Genomic DNA, 19,152 nt, shown 5'->3' on the forward strand with positions numbered 1-19,152 from the left:
AGAGGAACTGAAGTTTCTGAGAAATCTATGCTGGTTAGCATGAGGTTGGGTGCTTTTCAGCAAGCTGTGCCTTTGGCAGCAACAGAATGAGCAAGTCTTACCAGATCACCTTCAAAGGAAAGGCTCCAGTATCTTGGCAAATCACAGTTGCAACACACACTGCCTAAAAGAATAGAGGTAGTGATGGGTCTTGTGAAATCTTAAGACTGAATAATTTTTGCAAAGGGCAAGCATACATTAACAGAAGGAAGAAATGAGATAAAATCTGTCCACTTCTCTGGACCTTCGGTGGCTGGATGTCACAAGCTGTCTGTAAACCAAGGTGATCTGCAGGATAAAATTGGTTGGGGGAGTAGATACAAAGTTGGTAGACTGGTGTAATTTACATTGGTGAAATTCACTCCTCGCTTACTAAGGGGCAACTTTTCCCTGAGAGAGAGTGATTTATCCAAGTGCAGTCTTGCACATCTACTCCATTTTTATTTTGAAGAGAAGTCAATTCACTTTGTAGTAAATCCCTCATGCATCTTTACCCATTGCTTCCTTAGTGATTATATGGAGAATAGGACATTCCCATTTTATCACCTATTCCAAGGTCACCTGGATGCCAGCATTGCCTCTGGCTGATTTCTCTGAGTCATACGTCATGCCGAAATGTTTGCTAGCTTTCTCTCATGATAGGAACTTGTGACAATTACTGCATATTGATTTTTTGTTCTGCCTTCTTTAGATGTATTGGGTGTTAGCTGCAGCCAAGGCTGGGGATTTAAACTGGGGTGTGCTACTGCTCCTGCTGAAGCTTTAAACCTGGAGGTTTCTGGAGGGTCTTGCCACTCCACTTAGGGTCAGACTAATTGCCCTGTTTGGAGTCAGAAATAAATTTTACTCCATGGTCAGGCTGGTATAGACTGTGGGAGTCTTTGCCTTCCTCTAGTGGGGGACATGGTCCTCTTCTTTGGATCTCAAGCATATTTTAACAGCAGGACATTGCCTGCTGTTGTCCCCCTGCTTTACCTGTGGCAGGTTAGGGTGTTATGTCCTGTGGCTGTGTCAGGGTTGATTGTGTAGTTTTGCTAATAGGTTAGGCAGTGGATTTGTACAAGATGGTTTGGATAGGGATGATTCTGTCTCTGGTGGGAGAGTTGGACTAGATGATCTCTGGAGGTCCTCTCCAGCTGTATTTTTCTATGATTCTATGATAAGCCGAACTGATGGGTACTGCTTATAGTAAGAGCTGCCCCATGTTATTCCCCTTATTGTTTTAAGTTGCTTAAACCTGTGCCAGAGGTAAGTCATTCGGCTAAAATGTTCCATGCTGAAGGGCTGTTTGTTTTGTTTTTTTCCCTGAACAATTTCAGTAAGAGGAAGAGTGGCTCACCCATTTCCAAGAACAAGATTAGGGGGGAAAAAAATGCTGTTTTTTCTGTGTGGAAAAAACCTTTCAAACTTGGTTGGAAACCTATCTGAACTTTGAAGCGTGGACTTGAGGGAGAGGGAAGTCTTCTTGTTGTCAAAAAAAAAAAAAGCCTTTTGCCACCAACCCAATTTCCATCAAGTTTAAAGCTTTTTGAAAAATCGCATTTCTCACATATAGAGACCGTTGGAGTTTAGCAGTTAAACTTTCTGAAGATTCCCCCTTCACTGGAAAGGCTTCAGCCCATAACTTGCAGGAGGACAGTGCTGTGGTGACATTTAGCACAGAAACAAAGAGCAGAGAGAATTTCACACTCTCATGCCAGTGAAGCCTCTCCAGAGTCATCCCTAATAGCTACTCTCAAGCCTGCCAAAGACCAGGGTCTCCAGAGCAACCATGGGTGGAGAGCCCTGGAATGACTCACTGCTCCATTCCTGGGCTTAAAGTATGCTTGCAGGAGGGGGAGGGATGGGTCATGCTTGATGGCACCTTTGCTAGGACACAGTGCTGCAATGGAGATGGCCTGAGTGCTTTCCTTTGCTGGTGTCCAAGCAGTAAAGAGGAAAAATGCTACCTGAAGGGAAGGCAGAGAAAGCAGGAGGTTGACTGGGGAGAGGGCAAAGACACTGGAAAGAGCTGAGTGGAACAAGGAGCCTTATGGGGAGAGTGGGACCAGAGTCTGAAGCTACCTGGGCATGGAGATTAGGACAAGGAGCTGAGGTGGGAGTTGGGTAGGTGAGTGAGTGAGTCAGTATGGGAACCAATGAGGGGAAGACTCAGAAGAGACAAGGAGCTGAAGGATAGAGGCTTAGACAGAGAAAGGTGTCTGCATCTAGAGACAAGGGGAATGAGTGAGAAACTGTGATTGGGTGGGGAAAGAGAATGGACTAGACCAGGCAATGGGGGACAAGGGTCAGACTGGGGGAAGCAAGAGCAGAAGAGATTTTGCCTACTATAGAAAACTTTCCTCTGAGCCTTGAATGGAAGCCAAGGTCCCTGAGTCTCACTCCTCCTTTGTTGTCAGCAAATACCTATGAAACTCAGCAGCAAAATGTGTGTGTGTGCACATGTGTGCATATCACCCCCCTCTAATGCTGGTCTGCATAGGGGTGACAACCTCCTGCCTTCTTAACTCTAGTAGCAGAAGTCAGTGCTGTGACTCTAAAGATCCCCAGCCATGCTGATGACCGATTTAATACAAGTATTAGACTGGAAATAATTACCCATTTTTTAATTCTCACCCTGGCGCACCAGCATCTGCTTTCTTAGTCCATTGTGGTGGCAAAAATGAAAGTGTTCCTGGTACTTGGATCATATCAGTGATATTTAGTTGGTCATCTCCTGTGGATTGGCCTCCCTGGCTTATCTTTGCTAGCTAACTGCACCTCGGTGATCATCACTTTTCTTTGCCTGGAGCTTCATCTGTGGGAGCAGAGGGTGCTTCTAGATTTAAGTTTGCATTGGCACTCACACCAGTAGTATCTGAATGACATCCAGGCTAACAAAATGCCATTATGAGGTCCTGCTGGAGAATTGGGAATCTTCCTCTCTCCCTGGTGTGGTTGCTATAGGAGGTGCTGCTATAGTTGGGATAATTGGGTTCTTCTAGAGGGAGTTTATGGTATATATGATAATACAATATGATGTGCTGGGTAAGACTTGGTATGATTTTTGTCAAGGGAAATCCTGTCTCACCAGTGTGCTGATGTTCTTTGAGAATGTGAACAAAAACGTGTACAATGGGGATCCATTTAATATAATATTGTTGGATTTTCAAAAATCTTTTAAGGTCACTTACCTAAAGGCTCTTAAAAAACTGAATTGTCATGGGATTGGAGGAAAAGTGTGTTTATGGATTGGAAAGCTGGTTGCAAGATAGGAAACAGAGTAGAGCTAAATGCTTATTTTTCAGGATGGAGGAAAGTCATTCTGGGGTTCCACAGGAACTGGGGCCAATTTCATTCAACATTTTCATAAATGACCTGTAAAGGGGAGTGTGTAGTGAAATCACAAAGCTGGAAGATTTTACTAAATTATTTTAAGTAGTCAAATCCCAAGCTGATGGTGAGGAGCTGCAGAAAGATCTCAAAAACTGAGTAGGCAAAAAACTGGCAGATGAACTTCAACATTAATAGGCACAAAGTAGTGCATGTTGGGAAATATAACCTCAACTGTATATATACGGTCCTAGGCTCCAATTTTGCTGTTATGACTTAAGGAAGAGCTCATAGATTAATTGTAGATAGTTTATTAAAACTGCAAGTTACATGAGCAGCGGCAACCAAAATAGCTAATAAAATGTTGGGCGTCATTAAGAAGGGAATTGAAAACAAAATGGAAAACATCATCATGCCACTGTATAAATAAATCCATGGTGCACCACATCTTCAATAGTGTGATCAGCTCTGGTCCTCACATGTCAAAAAGGATGTATTGGAATAAGAAGAGATACAGAGAAGGGCAACAAAAATTATCAGAGGAATGGACCAGCTGCTGTACCAGGAGAAACTAAAAAAGCTAGGACTCTTCCATTTGGAAAGGAGAAGGCTGAGTCGGGGATATGAAAGAGGTCTATAAAATCATGAATGGTATAAATAAAGTGAATAGGGAACTATTATTCACCAAGTCTTGGAATATGAGAACTAGGGTCACCCCTTAAAATGATCAGGAGGAAAGTTTAAACCAATAAGAACTACTTCTTTAACACAGCATGTATTAACTTGTAGAAATTCATGCCACCAGAGACTGTAGAAGCAGGTAGTACAAACAGGTTCAAAAAAGGATTTGACAGATTCCTGGAGGACAGGCCAACTGAGAGCTAATAAATAAACAATCAAGGATATATCCTGGCATCCCTATGCTCATGACAGTTGATGCCAGGGAAGTTATGACAGGGGATGGATTCCTCTAGACATGTCCTGTTTATATGCACTTCCTCTAAAGGATCTACTACTTGCCAAATAGATTGTCTGACCAATTATGGTGCTTCTTGTGCTCCTATGTAGAAAGATGTTACAAGACATCCTGGTTATGGCTGAAATGCTATATCAAAGAGGAAGGTCGTACAGCATGATAAAAAGATTTAGTTTGTGAATGAAGATTAATCTGACAATTGGAAGAATGGAATTGGTACCTGAACTTGGTCTTAATTTTCCCCTGATTTTAAAAGAATATGCAGTGATTGTGTTAGCTAGGGCCAGACATTGACATTTGCTCTTCTTCTGGGGGGTTGATTTACTCCATTAGACATTAGTCAAAGATACAATGTCCGTGATGTCTACGCAGCAGACTTACTGTCACCAGTGATGGCTTTTGCAAACAAAGCTCTGCTCCTAAACTAGAATCAGGGTAGAACTGGAAGCACGTTAATTAGCATAAGGGATGACTTAATCGGCCCTGCCTCTCAGCAATACCAGTTATTCTCTTGAAGCATGGGAACATGGCTATACTTGTTCCTGCTTATGAGGCAGCCTGTGCAGAAGAGTGCAGGATGGTTGAGGGCTCTGCTGTTTGGCACAATGAGTTTACCATGTAGACATGGCTAATAGGTACAGTTAGGTGACTGGCTTACTTTTACAGAGTAGATGGAAGGATTGGTACAATGGACAGAAAGGAGGATAAACAAAAGGAGCACACCAAGAATGATGATGGATTAATGGAATAGGCAGTGCTGCCATTTTGTGGTATTGTGGGTGAATGTATGTTGCATGGGTCTTTAGTATGCTATATGAGTCTCCATGATGCAGAACTGCCCCCAGATGCCTGCAAACTCTACATCTAGGGATAGATTATATCTCTGAAGGGAGGAAGAGATAGGGCAGGCATATTAGACAACAGATGGAGAGTTATGGAAGGATGCAACTAAAAGTTGATGGACAGAAAGGATATGGAGAAGTGAGCAGAAGGATTGTTAAGAGAATGCATAAGAGTTGTGGAGAGTGGGAGGATGAGTGGGGAAGAGAGAATAAGAGTAGTAGTCACAGAGAGGTGCAATAAATAATGAATAAATGCATGGTAGGAATAATGAATGAACAAGGGAGATGGTGGGTGGGTGAATGGCAGCAGAGGAAGTGATATTAGGCTTTGTGTAACTCAGAGTTGGTGCACATGAGCACAAAACTGGAAAAATGAAATCAGTCTGAGTTCACATCTGCAGCTAGTCTGGTGCAGGTCACCTTTCTCCCACGCAGAAACTGCTCCCTTTCTGCTCAGCATAGAGTGACAAAAAATCAGCTTTTAAGCATGTCCTATTTTGAGTTAATCCTGAAAAATAATGTTACTGTTTCTCCAGTAAATCTCCCCTTAGCTGTAGACCAGCTAGTGGGTAAGCCTCCCAATTCAGGAAAGGAAAGGACATGCAAACTAGCTGTGCCTAGTCAGGCCAGTGGAGGCCAGTGCTGTCTTCACCTTCATGCTGCCACCCTTTCCTCAGGTGTTCTCCATTGTCGTCTTTGGCTGCATCGTGAACGAAGGTTACACAAACCGTCAAGACGAGAAGGAAGAGCACTGCATCTTCAACCACAACCACAACGCCTGCAACTATGGCATCACCGTGGGGGTCCTCGCCTTCCTCAGCTGCCTTCTCTACTTGGCTCTGGACGTGTATTTCCCACAGATCAGTAGTGTCAAGGACCGCAAGAAAGCAGTGCTCTCAGACATTGGAATCTCCGGTGAGCTTCCTGGAGGCTTGGTGTAGCACTTCTCTCCACCAGGAGCTGGGGAAGGGGGAGGACCCAGCTGGCCAGTCATCTTGAGCCCAGCAAGCTTTTCAAGTGGGCTCCCTACCTCTTTCCTCCTCCCTTTCTCACCTTCATCTTCCACATTTCCCCCTATGTTTCCCTCTCCTCCTTATACCCCTGCCTCTGCCTTCCTTTCTTCTCTCCCAGTTTCTTCTTTCCTTCTCCTTCCTCTTTTCTCCCCCTTCTTTATCCCCTCCTCTTTTTTCCCTACTCTCCACTTATTTTCTTTCCATCCTTGTTTTCTCTGATCCTCTCTCTGACCCTCCCTCTGAACATCTTCATTGTGGCTTGCAGTGGGATAGTGTTGCCAGAGGCAGCTCAGGGGTTCATCATCTGCTGGAGGAGATGTAGGTGGATGTGCATATTGCAAACTTGTCATTGTTGACAGGCCTTAGAGATGACTTGACAAGGTGAAAAACATCTCGTTCTTCCCCCTTTACTTTCCTCCTCTGGTGCATAAAAACTGCCTGAAAAGATTTCTTTCCCTGTCCCCGCTGTTTTTTCTTTTAGCTATATCAAGCCTGGGCTTCATTGTTTTTTTCTGGGGTCTCCTTGGAAGATGAGAAAGCTGGAATAGGATCTCCCTCAACCCTTATTTGAACATGTGGAAGGTGATGAATTGTGTACCAAAGAGGTCTCTCTTTCCAATTCAAACAAAGCACAAATAAAACAGAAAACCAACAAATAAAACCCCTTAGAATGTTAAATACTCCAAAAAATAAATTCCTTCCAAGTTGCTTCTGCACCCTCTGTGCTCTGGGGCCTTGCAGAGCTCTGTCCATGCACTAGTACCCAGGGCTGTTCTAATCCATGACCTGTTTGCCATGTCCTTAGGGGCCTTTAATCTTTTAGGGCTGCAGAGAGCCAGGTGTGGGTGTGCACCTGGCACTGCAACTGAAGGGCTTGGCTATGTGGCATCACAAGAAGGGGCCTTTCTTGCACACTGCTGCATTCCTGCCACTTGTGGGGAAGTGCTTCTGAGGACATGCACCCACCCCCCTCTGCACTCACCACATCTGGAAATGAGGCAGGGAGCCACAGCTGAAGGTGCCCCCTCACTGCAACTTCACTACTTCATTCTGGCTTTGGAGCCTGTGAGAAGGGCACCTATGGGTGAGGTGAGCATGACAGCAGTGTGCCCTGGAGCACTGGGAAAGCAGGGTAGACAGACCCCATGTCTCTGCCCTTCTTTCCGTCTTTCACAGTAGATTCAGTTGCCTCCCTTTCAGAGCTCCCTCTGCCTCTCCTGCCCACCACCCCACATCTCCCTTCTCACGTTACTTTCCCCATCATTCTTTTTGTCATTTTCACTTCTTTCCAGCTTCCCCCCATGAGACCCAGAACAGCTTCCCCGGTGATGGGACACTGAGACACTGAGACCATTGCTTCCCATCCTTGAAAGCAGACAAATAAGCCACTTGTTCTTCAGGGGCTTCCCAAGGGAGCCACTGCAGGCCGCATTCAGTTTTCTAGTCTGTAGCCTCTATGCTTCTCCCCACACCTAGATTTTTGATCTGGCTCATTTATCTTCCCTTGAGACTCCCCAGGAGAATAGTGGTTCAGCTGCCTTCCTCCATGCCAGTCACTCCTCTCTTGCTTTTCCTTTTCTCATCTATCCTTCCCATGGGGGAGGGCGGATGCTGCTATTCTGCCTATGAGCAGTATGCATCACTCATCTTTTAGAAGAGATATAAAAGAGAGGTTTTGTTGGTAATCATTAGAGGGTATTAAGGAGCCTGTGCACCTTGTGGAAGGTATTAGCTCTGGTCTTGTGAGCAAATCCCAGGCTGTGTAGCTGCAGGCTGACTGCCTTCAGTTCCTCTGCAGTGTGTTTTGGAGGATTGCTCTTCACTTGTCCTTCCAAAACAGTGTTGTGCAGCATGCCTGGTGCAGAGGAGCTGCATTTTGGGTTGGCTCCAGCGATCTCTCATTGGTGCAGGACTTGCTCACAGTGTTATTTGCCAGTCATGTGACCCTCCCAAGCTTATGCTGATAAAACCTTCTCACCAAACCACACCCTTTGTAGACACTTGCCCTGGAAAGTGGCAGCCCTGCCCTCGGGTAAATCCCCTATCCTATGCAACTCCATTGATTTTAGGGGAAGCTGCACAGTCAGCATTTAGCCCTGCCTGTAACACCCTTGGGAACCTGGCAGGAGAGAAGTTGCTGGCGAATTGCAAGGCCTCTATTTACTGCTTCCCCTTCCCCTTGTCCCCCTCTCTCTCTTTCCATGGTGGCCTCTCCCAGGATTGTGGGCGTTCCTCTGGTTTGTTGGCTTCTGCTTCCTGGCCAACCAATGGCAAGTTTCAAAGCAGGAGTACAACCCTCTGAATGAAGGGGCAGACGCAGCCCGAGCAGCCATCACCTTCTCTTTCTTCTCTATCTTCACTTGGGTGAGTAAAGCGGCCGTGACCCTGTGCATGGTCTTTTCATCACAAGTCCCTTGCATAGGAGTGCCCAGACTCTTCCAGTGCGGTAGGATCAGGTCAGCCCCGTAGAGCTGGGGCTGGCTCCAACCTGTACATCCACAGAGGCTAATGTGGCTTCTGATGGAGGAAAAGTAGAAGGGAAGAAGGTAGGTGTAATGGGAGATGAGCTGGGAGACTGGGGTTTAAGTCCACAGCTAACTGCCTGGACAAGTCAGCTTCTCTGACTCTGAGGAAGACTACATCTAAAGTGCACTTGAGGCACTTGGATACCTTAGCAGTGGGGACCATACTATAAGTAATGCAGAGGCTGCATCTCCTCTTGTGTGTTGACAGCATCACTGACATGAGCAGGAGCTAAGCCAGCTCTGTGGGGGAAGGGGGAGCTGGTCAACTCTCTTTAGGAGGGTGTGCTCTCTTCCTCCTCTCACTCTCTAGCCTGCCCCCTGCCCAAGTTCATGTATTCATTTTGTAAAAAGAAGGCGATAGAGCCTTTCTGGGACCTCCCCTGAGGCTTGCTTTTCCTTCTTTTTCCACCTCCCACTGCCATTAATTTTTGTGTATCCAAGGAGCTAGGTGACTTTTCATTTGAAATGAAGAGGCAGAACAAAACAAGACAGGACACAAGCAAAGTCTCGCTTCCTGTGGATGTCCAGGCCATGGCTTTTCTCCAGAAGGCTATGCCAGGGGCATCCAGGCACCTCCTGCAAACTCAGAGGTGCAGGGCACTGACAACCTCCTCAGTCCAGTTGAACAGATGCCTCTGTGGCTCAGCCAAGTCTGCTCTTCTTGGACAGTCTCTTTTCATCTTTAATGCAAAAGGGGCTGTAAGTGGGGAAGGGGAAAGCAGTGGTAAAAAGAACTGGGTCTGCCCTCCTGAGCAGTCTGGTGAAGAAATGTTTCCCACATTCTTCTAAGCGATGCCTGGCACTCAGAGTGGCACTGAGGGGTCTTTGCCCAAGGACCAGTGTTCCTCAGCCTCACGGAAAGGCAGCTGCAACATGGGAGGCTTTCATGAGTAGGTGGGGCATCCTGTCTGGTTAGCTCTTCTCTCCGTTTGGCTGGAGGGAGGGATGCCTTGTGGGTGATCCTGTCCATACCATGCTGGGATCCACCTGCCCTGTTCCATAGAGGGCTTTTGATTCATTCAGGTGGTTGCATTTGATTTTCTCTTGCTGACTCGTCTCTCCACCTCGTTCTCTCCTCACAGGGCTCCTTGACAATTCTGGCTTTCCAGAGGTTCAGAGACATTTCTTTTCAGGAAGAATACAACACACTGTTCCCTAGCTCCCCTACACTACTACCCTAGTGCCTTCCCCTCATGGGGGAGTTGCGGGGAGGGGTGCCCGGAGGAGAGGAGGTGTCAGACTGCCAATGGTTCTTGCTCCAGGTCAGGGGTGAAGAGAAGGGAAGGAGAATAAAGCTGCATGCTGCAAAGGCAGTGCAGCCAAGAGCATCGAGAGAGAGAAGAAATATGCCTTGGGACTGGAGTGGGACTGACTTGTCCCTTTAGAGGGTAATTTTCCAGTGGCGAGTTGGAAGTGGCAGATTCTCCTTCTTCCCTTCCTTCCGTGACTCCCCTGCACCTGACTAATGCTGAATAACACCAGTGTGCCTTTCTGTTGGCATCTCCTCAGTCTTAACATTTTAGCCAGTATAAGGGTTTTCTCCACCATGGTCCTTTCTCTCCCATCTTGTCTTCTTCTAACTCCTCTGCCTTTTTTGTGTCCACTTCCCTCTGGGTGGTCCATGGGTTACCAAGCTGTTCATTCCTGGCTGGACAGGGGTAGGGAGGCTGCCACGCTGGCTGAGGACGTGCCATCCCTGACAACCACATCCAGTCCAGATGTTCTCATTGCACCAAAGAGCTTTCCAAAAGCAGCATCTGAGGCAGAGAGAAGTAACCAGGCTGAGCAGTGTCCAAACTCCTGGATGGACAATGTCTGCCTTCCCATCCCGTTCACTATCCCCACTCTACCCACCAAAGATCTGTGTTGTGTTTTGTAGATTTGGGCAGCACTTCTGGTCATCCAGTGGATGACTGGCAATGAACAGGGTAATAGGATCAGCTGCTATCTCCTACTGACCCATTTCCCACCTCCCCCAGCAGTTTTCTGGAGCCTGAAGGTGTCTAAGATGGATTGGGTCATGAAACCTCTGAGATGGACCTGATGGAGTCCACCTCAGTCATTCTAGGTCTGTATCCAGGCATTCAGAGTCTGTGCCAGTCATGCCAAAGGCCAACTGGAAGCCACATGCAGACCACTGGAGTCCCAGCTTCCCTGGCTGACTCTGTCTCTCTCCTCTGGTGGTGGCTTGGATCTCCAAGGGGCCGCACTGAGTCTCCTGCTCTTGGGGTTGTTTAACCAGTGATTCCAAACATGCTTTGTGCACTAATCTCTAACCACTACTAACCCAGCTTTTGTTTCTCTCTTCTCCTGGGTCTGCTTCCCCTTCCCTTTTGCCCACCTCTCTCTCTCTCTCTTTTGTGCTTTCTGTCTCTCTCATTCCCCCTCCAACATGAAGGTGGGCCAGGCATTTCTGGCATACCAGCGATACCGCCTTGGCGCCGATTCAGCCCTCTTCTCCCAGGACTACACGGACCCAAGCCAGGACTCCGGCATGCCTTATGCCCCCTACACGAATGAGGATGATGCAACGGATGCAGTGGGGACATACCAGCAGCCCCCTCCAGCAGATGCTTTCGACACTGCGGCGCAGGGGTACCAAACACAGAGCTACTGAGCCACCGGTGCTCCCCCCTCCCTCCTCCCTCTGCCCCCTTCCCACTGCCGGCAAGAGGTTGAGGGGCAAAACAGATGTGCATACCAGCGCCACAGGCGGCCCTCGGCCACACTCCAGCCTTCTGGGTCTTTTTTTTTATTTATTGTTTTTAAAAAGAAAAGAAGGAAGGAATCCAGCACTTCCTTCCCCTCCCCTGTCTCCCACACAGTTTTTGCACCTGAACTAAACTGTCAGTTCCAGAGCATGTCCCTCTCTGTGTCCCATCCAGTGTTCCCTCCTCCCTGTAGGAAAGCCAGTGACAGGCAGGCATGAAGCTTACCCTTTTGGTGGGCAAGGGAGAGTAGTCACGTGTGGGTGAGATGACTCCAGAGGTGGAGACAGGAGGGGAGAGATGGTGTGTTTGTGTGTGTGCAAGCAGGCAGAGGGCAAAGATTATCAGGGGGCTTGGAGGTGTAGGGTTGGTGCATGTGTAGTGGACCAAAGGAGAGGTACGAGTGCACGTGCAGGCATGTGGGGGTGGGGGGAATTGGCTGTGGGCATGGATCAGTGTGTAAGTGTCAAGGGGGGAGTGAGCATGCAGGCATGCCACAGAAGGGGATGGAGAGGTCCAAGACATGGGGTGGGTCATAAAACCCTTCCCCCTACCCCACCACGCTATATACAGGCAATATGGCACTGTTTGGTGAGATGGGAGTGCTTTATTTTTAGAGAGTGTGGGAAGGAGTAGTGTTGAGGATGAGAGTTTGGGGGGGGGAACTGAGAGATAAAATAGGGTCAAATTTGCAGGTACAATCAGAAACCACACAGACCTGTCTGCAGATTTTAACAAAGGAAGTCAGGTAGTCTGGGCTGGAGGAGCTGTGCCATAAGGCTCCCTCTTTCTCCAAACCCCTTTGTGATGGAGGCAAGGTGTTTTTTCATCCTCATGGCTCAACACTACTGCCATTAACCGGGCAGGGGGAAAATACTGTCATGGGGAGTCCCCTGAACCATGCCATAGTCTCAGTATGGCAGGAGTTAGATACAGGTACTCCTCACTTAACGTCATCCCAGTTAATGTTTTGTTATTACATCACTGATCTATTGGAAAACATACTTGTTTAAAATTGCGCAAAGTTTGGTTATAATGTTTGGTTGCCGCCTGCTAGGTAACTACTATGACATAACTGGATTCGCTTAACGTCATTTCACTTAAAGTTGCATTTTTCAACAATGTAACCATGACATTAAGTGAGGAGTAGCTGTGCCTGAATAGATATGGTCAGGAACTCCCTTCCTTTACCTTTGTCCCAGGGAATTAAAACTCACATGAAACGAAGAGGAAATAACTGGGCTGATTCTGGGAGAAGCCAATTTGAAACCAGATGGAAAACTTTGGCAGCAGTCCTAGGAATCCTGGTCTTTGTCCCGTTACAGTTGTGAGGAGAAAAAAAAACAACTTAGACAAGGTAGCCGTTCATATCTATAGGCCTATGGATTGCCCATTGTTTTCTCTGTCACTAGAAAGAATGTTTCTGGCATCGTTGCCACTGTCTTTCTAACTGGGGGGAGTGGGAACACACTGCTGGGTCTGCTAGCTGGCCTATGATCCCTCCTGAATGGAGATACCCATTGAGTCAGATCCCTGTTCCCCGCAACAACTGGCCTTTTGGCCTGTGCCCCAGCTTATCCCAAATCACAGTAGCCTGGGGCAGCAGCATCACTAGGTGAGCTGACCAGAGAATCTTCTCTGCCCCTGCTGGAACCCTGCTGAGTTTTCCCCTCGGTGAAGCTTAACTTATGCTTATAGCTCTTTGGAGAGGAGGGCAAGGCTGAGCATCCAAGACTTGGTGACCTGAGGTCTTGCTTACATTGCAGTTGATATTGCAGAACAGCTCATGCGAGCACTCTTTCAGAGTCTAGGTGATTTTTTTCTCTCTCAAAATAAATACTCAGCTTTGGGAGGGTGCTGGTTATTCCAGGAGGGGTCACTCCTGAACAGTATGTCCACAGTCAGAGCTAAACTGCAGTAGCCTTCCTCATCCACCTCCTCTTTGTAACTGCATCCTAAGAAAATGAGAAGCCAGGATCTAAAGCCAGATCTTTTCTCTGAGCTGCACAGTGGTTTTTGATCCCTATTGGCTCAAAGGAGAAGAATCAGGAGCAGAAACAAGATCTCCCATGCAGCACTGCCAAGCACGGACCCTCACCCTCCATACACCCTTAAGAGTGAAGAGCACTTGTCCTTAGGATGCTGACCCAAGCCTGGTCAGGTCCCCCAGCTCCTGCCAGGCTTGCAAGTTGAACAGGTGTCTGAGAAGGCAAGGTAACACATCTGGGTTTCTATCTCCCCTCCCTCAACATGGCTTGACCTCCCTGAGCTGGAGAAGGAAGGGAAATGGAAATGCAGCCTTGTAATGGGGGTAGGAGAAACTATAAGGAGTACCCTCCCATGTATATATGCACAGCTGTTTTTGTCTGCAGTCTGACTTTAAAGGGCTGTTTCTTTGAATTGCCCGTGGCACTGCCACATTTAAGGTGTGGAAAGAGGAATCTGTCACAACTGGGAGCTGGGACTCCAGCTGTGGTCTGATCTATGTATACACGTGTGTGTTGTCTACAGATCCATGCCATTGGCACCCCTTCCCAGTAACTTGCTGTACCTTGTCCATGGCTAATGGCTAGAGAGGAAAACAGCCCCTTTTCAAGTGAAGCGCAAAGGAACCAGGCAGGCCCCTCACTCCATGGTCCCATGTGAAAGCAATACTGTAAATAGGTTTGGGGGGGAATTCCTCCAGTCTTCTTGCAGCAGCCTAATATTTAGGCTTGGGTATGCTTTGTCACAAGGGGTTATTCATAACAGATATGGGAAAGGTCCCTTTTTTATCTACCCCTGAAGGGAAAGTTAGAAGGCTGGAGCCAGAGAGGGTAGAGACCCGAAGTGTTTTCACAAAGTGTTTCTTCTTTTGTTGGATGCATCTGTTCTGGCTAGGGTGGCAGAAGGCAGGGCAAAACCCCATCATAACTTCGGGAATGAAGCTCTTGCCCAAGCATTCTCCCTTCACTCTTGTCAGAGACCAGAGACAGGTCTGCCCCCAGCAAGGGTATGGGATAAACCAGGTCCCTCACTCTTACAATCTAGACCAGGGTCAGGCAATTATTTCGGGCAGAGGGTCACATACAGAGTTTTGACAACCCATCAAGGGCCACATGACAGGCAGCTGGGGCAGATAAATATTAATTTTCTAAATATTTTAGGAGCCCCATGGGCCAAATAGAATGGCTTGAAGGGCCACAACCAGCCCATGGGCTGCATTTTTCCCAACTCTGGTTTAGACCCTAATGTGTTATCTTTTTGGAGGGTAACATGGGACTGTTTTAACCTCCCTGTTTCCTCTGGAGCATGCAGGGGCCCTAAATTTATTTAAAGTAGGCCAGCAGGGAGTCCTTATTTCCCTTCTATCCAGCTCCTCACAAATCTGAGACCCCCAAGCTGATTTTCAGGTTATTTTCCACCTCTTTGTCCATCTCTTCATTCTCTGTCAGACAATTTTTTTTCCATGGCAAATGGGCCCTTATTAAGGCCTGCTCTGGCACTTCACTGAGCATCTTCACCTTTGCCTGATAGAAACAGACAAACTCTTTTCAGTGTTAATGTGTCCCCATCCTTAAAGAATGGGGGATTGGAGAAAACAGATGCTTGGGGCTTAGAGGGTAGGAGAAGGAGCAGAAGGGTTTCTAAGAACGACTAGCAAGTGTTTTCCTCTGGGCTGCTATTGGCTTTCTCTGGCAGGACTGCCAACACATATATGCTGATCAAGTCCCACTGGGAGTGAGGTAGGAATTCTGGCCTCCTTGTGCACATGCATCCCAAGCAAGTAAGACTCAAGTTAGAAGCCATTTCTCAACAGGAGGTGGCGAAGGCAAGAGCTTCACACTAGCTCTAGTTGCTGCAGTCTCCTGATGAGCACCAAGGGCACAAGGCCTATGCACCACAACATGTGTTTTTCACTGATTCATGATACATCCCCCCTTCCCCCCCCTATTCTTCCCAGCCACTCCATAGCAGCCAGAGGGAGCCTCTGTACCTGATACTGCCAGCACCTTATACTCTCATAAGTTTCAAGGGGTGGGGAGCCTGGGAATGCAGGACAGATGGGTGATTCCTCTGAGGAGTCTAATCTCAGTCTCTGGAGAGGACTAAACAGTCCTGGAGGTCAGCTAGGTTGTTTCATGCAGCATATACAAACCATTTCTCCAGAGAAGCCCACTGTCTCTGTGGCACCTACAACTTCATCTGGATTTCTCTGCCTCTCCCCTGCAGCATTACTGCCTGTGTATAGTATATATATTATATATATATAAAAAGATGTATAATATAAAGCTATACATATATACATATATGTGATGACTAGTGGATGGCCTGCTGCATACAGGATCCCCAGGGTGTCTGTCTGATCCTGAATGTCCCTCCACCTCTGCCCCTACCCAATATGTTTTTCTGAAACAGATGACAATGAACCCTGCCTTCTTGGCACCTGTGTTTACGACGTCCTGTATATTTGTGGTTAACAAAGTGAAGGTGGTAACTACTGGTGTCTCTTATTAATAAAGTTATGTTGAAAATAACAAACCATAACACAGCTACGTTGGGTTTTTCTCCCTTTGTATCCTGAGAATTACTTTTTCTTTGTTTAATAGTAGTGTTGATTATCTTGACATACTGTCTTTGTATTAATCCATCACATTACCATTACTCAATCTGCTAACAGGGTATATATTTAAAAACATAATTAAATATTAAAAATAGTCATAAGCCACAGGTTACAGCGGATTCCAGTAGTAAATATCCTTCCACAAATAGTGTCTGATTTCCACCAGCTTCCATGTGATAAGAATAAAATTCAAGTTGCCACCCTGCATCTCTTGAGCTGAAACTTCCCTAATGCTCATCTATTCATCTCTAATGAGACCCTCATCCTGATATCTGAGAGATACCCCTCTTCCTCTCGTCCCCACTCCTTGTGGTCAGTCAAGAGAAGGGCTATGATGGTGAAAGCTTTCATTTCCTAGACCCCTGAGCCAAGCAGCTTCCTCACATCCAGTACAACCATTTGCATCATCCCTTCCCATGGGGCCATAGTTGGAGTTGTTCACTGAGCTAGCTAGGGCTGCTCCATGACCCACTTTTGTTTAGGGAAAGGCTTCCTCCTGTGTTTCCAGACAGCTATGTTGGTAGCAAAAATTCCCTTCCCAGGAAAAATGTCAGAGGTACTGAAGCCAGGAACTAAAAACTCATCAAGACAAACATATTGCCAAGCCAAGCGTTCAGAAAGAATGATCCAGTCCCCTGGATCCCGGTTAAAAGCTAGGTTTTTAACACATCAAAGTAATTGTTATTTGCCCTTTGTTTTTTGTACCTTTAGGGGTCATGTTGTCAGGGTTTTCTCTGCAGCCACAAAGGCTGGGAACCTACTTTTATTTTTAAATGAAAGCTGAAAAGCTTGTGTAATCACCAGTCTGCAGGAGCAGAGGCTTTGACGTATTGTGAGACTCTCAGTAGATCTGCAGCCATTAACAACGTGGAGAAAAACAGTTGTGTCCTTCCCCATGCTCCCCGCCCCCGCAAAAAAAAAAAATCAGTATGGGCTTAAAATTCACTCCATCCTTCCAAAATCACATGTGGTATTGTTACTTTGGGCTCTCTTCTGGGCATACAAATTGGGGTGGCACCAGCTCCCTCTCCCCTTCTCCAGCATGTCTGGGAGGAGGGAGCTGCCATCCAGCATGCCTTCACTCTAGATCTGTTCTTTTCTCTGCTTCCTTTGCTTTCCCTTTCTTTCAGCCTGCACTGAAGCAGATGCCTTTAGGCTCAGCTGCTGCCCATTGACTCCTGTGTATCAGCACTGCACAGCAGCATCTCCATCCCTGGCTTTCTAATACAGCAAAGAGGGAGGTTCTGCAGTTGCTGTAATGTAGCTGGCTATACAGGCAGAAAGAAAAGATGGGCTTCTGAGCCTGGAAACAAATGCAGGCAGCAGGTGGGAGGGGTAGGCTGAGAAAAGTCTTAGGGAGGAACTAAGTTTTACTGTCTGGTCCTGCCCCCCGAGCAGGCAAGTTTTGCATTGGTTGGCAGCACTAAGGACAGGATTAGGATAAGGGCAACCAGCCTGATAATGCCAGACAGGTACATCCTTCATGTCACCCAACCTGCAGCCTTGCCAAAAAGGTGGTTCTCTCCCTGACCTTCACCTCCATGCTCTGCAAGCAGGGAAGAAAAATCTTCTCTGAAACTCATTATGACAATGAGTGTATTGGCTAGGCTGAAGGTATTATGGGATGACATTTGAATGCATCCCTCTCAGCTATTATCCTGGATAAACATCCTGAATGCTCATAGCAGTACCATTTCAGGATTGTCTCACTACCATTGCACTCCTTCAGAGGGTGTGTTTTTCCAGAACCCTCACCAGCTTGTTGGCTCAATAAAATCATGATGCTTTCTAAAAAACATCAACACATCCCAGAGGAAGGGGGAAGATGAAGGTCCTAAGACGGATCTGGTGGTTATGGCCAAGCCTTGAACAGTTGCAACCCCCCTTCCAAGGAAGTAAGAAGCTAGACATATGGAAAAACTTCATTTCCGTACAGGTAACCAAAATCTAGAATGCACTTCCAGGTAGGTGGTGCAGTTGCCATCCCTGGCGGTGTTCAAGAGGAGGCGGGACAAGCACCTTGCTGAGTTCATTTGAGTCCATTACCTCCTGCTCATAGCAGGGGACTGGACTGGATGATCTTACAGGTCCCTTCCAGTCCTTCTTTCTATGATTCTATGATAACAACACCCCTCCACACTTGAAATATTGTATGCAGATTGGGTTTACCTCTTACAAGATAAAGAAGCACTGGGGAAGATTTTGAAAAACAGCAGCGAAAATGAGAGAAGGATTGAAGCTTCAGCCACACCATGAAAGAGGGAACTTGTAATGACTATAGACCTGAAAGTCAATGGATCATGGATTTATTCTCTGAGACTTCAGCAAGCATTACTGGCCAATAGCCTGTTTCTTCAGATCGGTTCTGGCTATGAACTACAGCACAGTGATTTCTGTCAAAAGACTTACTATGGGGAGAGAACATGAATAAAAGGTGGAAATAGCATTAATCAATAAGGTGAATAAAGGTCTTTAGAAGCAATGAACTTCCTTTGTTTAGATTACTGAAATTTCTTGTGCTCCAGATGAAAGAGAATGGCCTGAACTCTTCATATATTTGGGAGGAGTTGCAGTCAGACACCATACAGGAGATTTACAGAGAAAGAGTTGGAATCATCTGGCCAATATTCCACAGAGATCCCTCAAAGAAATGAGGTTAATTATTATTCTTAAAACAGAGTTTCATGTCTCTGAACCTAAGACTTTGCCTACAAAATGTCATTAAAGAAATATTAAAAGACTGCTGATGGGCCAAAGCTGCAGGAAAGGTTCCACTTTGACCAGCAATGCGCTGTCCCGGGTGAGAAACATTTCAAGGTGGATCCTGCTTATGTTCCCTGATTTACATGGGGAAATATGCCACTCCCTGAACCTTCCAGTGCTGTGGCATCCCTTATGCCAGCTGTCATGCACATCAGGACACACCAGTCACAATTCTGGAGAGTTCTTTGGCTAGCTTTTAATATAAGAGGTGGAATTATTTAGCCTTTCCCCATTTAGGACTTGGAGCGAGGGGGTAGCAAAAGCACCAGTCACAGGGCTCAAGTGCCTATATACTAATGCTAGGAGCATGGGGAACAAGCAGGATGAACTAGCGCTCCTGGTTGCACTAAACGACTACGACTTAGTGGGGC

The 19,152-nt window shown here is 46.8% G+C and overlaps 1 protein-coding gene across 2 annotated transcripts in view; it reads left to right on the plus strand.

Moving 5' to 3' along the window:
• The window catches only part of SYNGR1 (synaptogyrin 1), a 42,191-nt gene extending 27,950 nt beyond the window's left edge, over positions 1-14,241 (plus strand). The window contains exons 3-5 of one of the 2 annotated variants that reach the window (XM_019544952.1): positions 5,847-6,084; positions 8,401-8,546; positions 11,106-14,241. In XM_019544952.1, coding sequence (XP_019400497.1) covers positions 5,847-6,084; positions 8,401-8,546; positions 11,106-11,324 — 603 coding nt within the window. In that variant the 3' untranslated portion in view covers positions 11,325-14,241. Of the gene's footprint in view, positions 1-5,846; positions 6,085-8,400; positions 8,547-9,789; positions 10,642-11,105 lie in introns of those variants that run through there. The other variant, XM_019544953.1, reaches the window with a different exon arrangement.
• Positions 14,242-19,152: the final 4,911 nt, after the last annotated feature.

The sequence above is a fragment of the Crocodylus porosus genome, unplaced genomic scaffold (assembly GCF_001723895.1).
Source record: "Crocodylus porosus isolate Cpor-Errol unplaced genomic scaffold, CroPor_comp1, whole genome shotgun sequence".
NCBI lineage: Eukaryota > Metazoa > Chordata > Crocodylia > Crocodylidae > Crocodylus > Crocodylus porosus.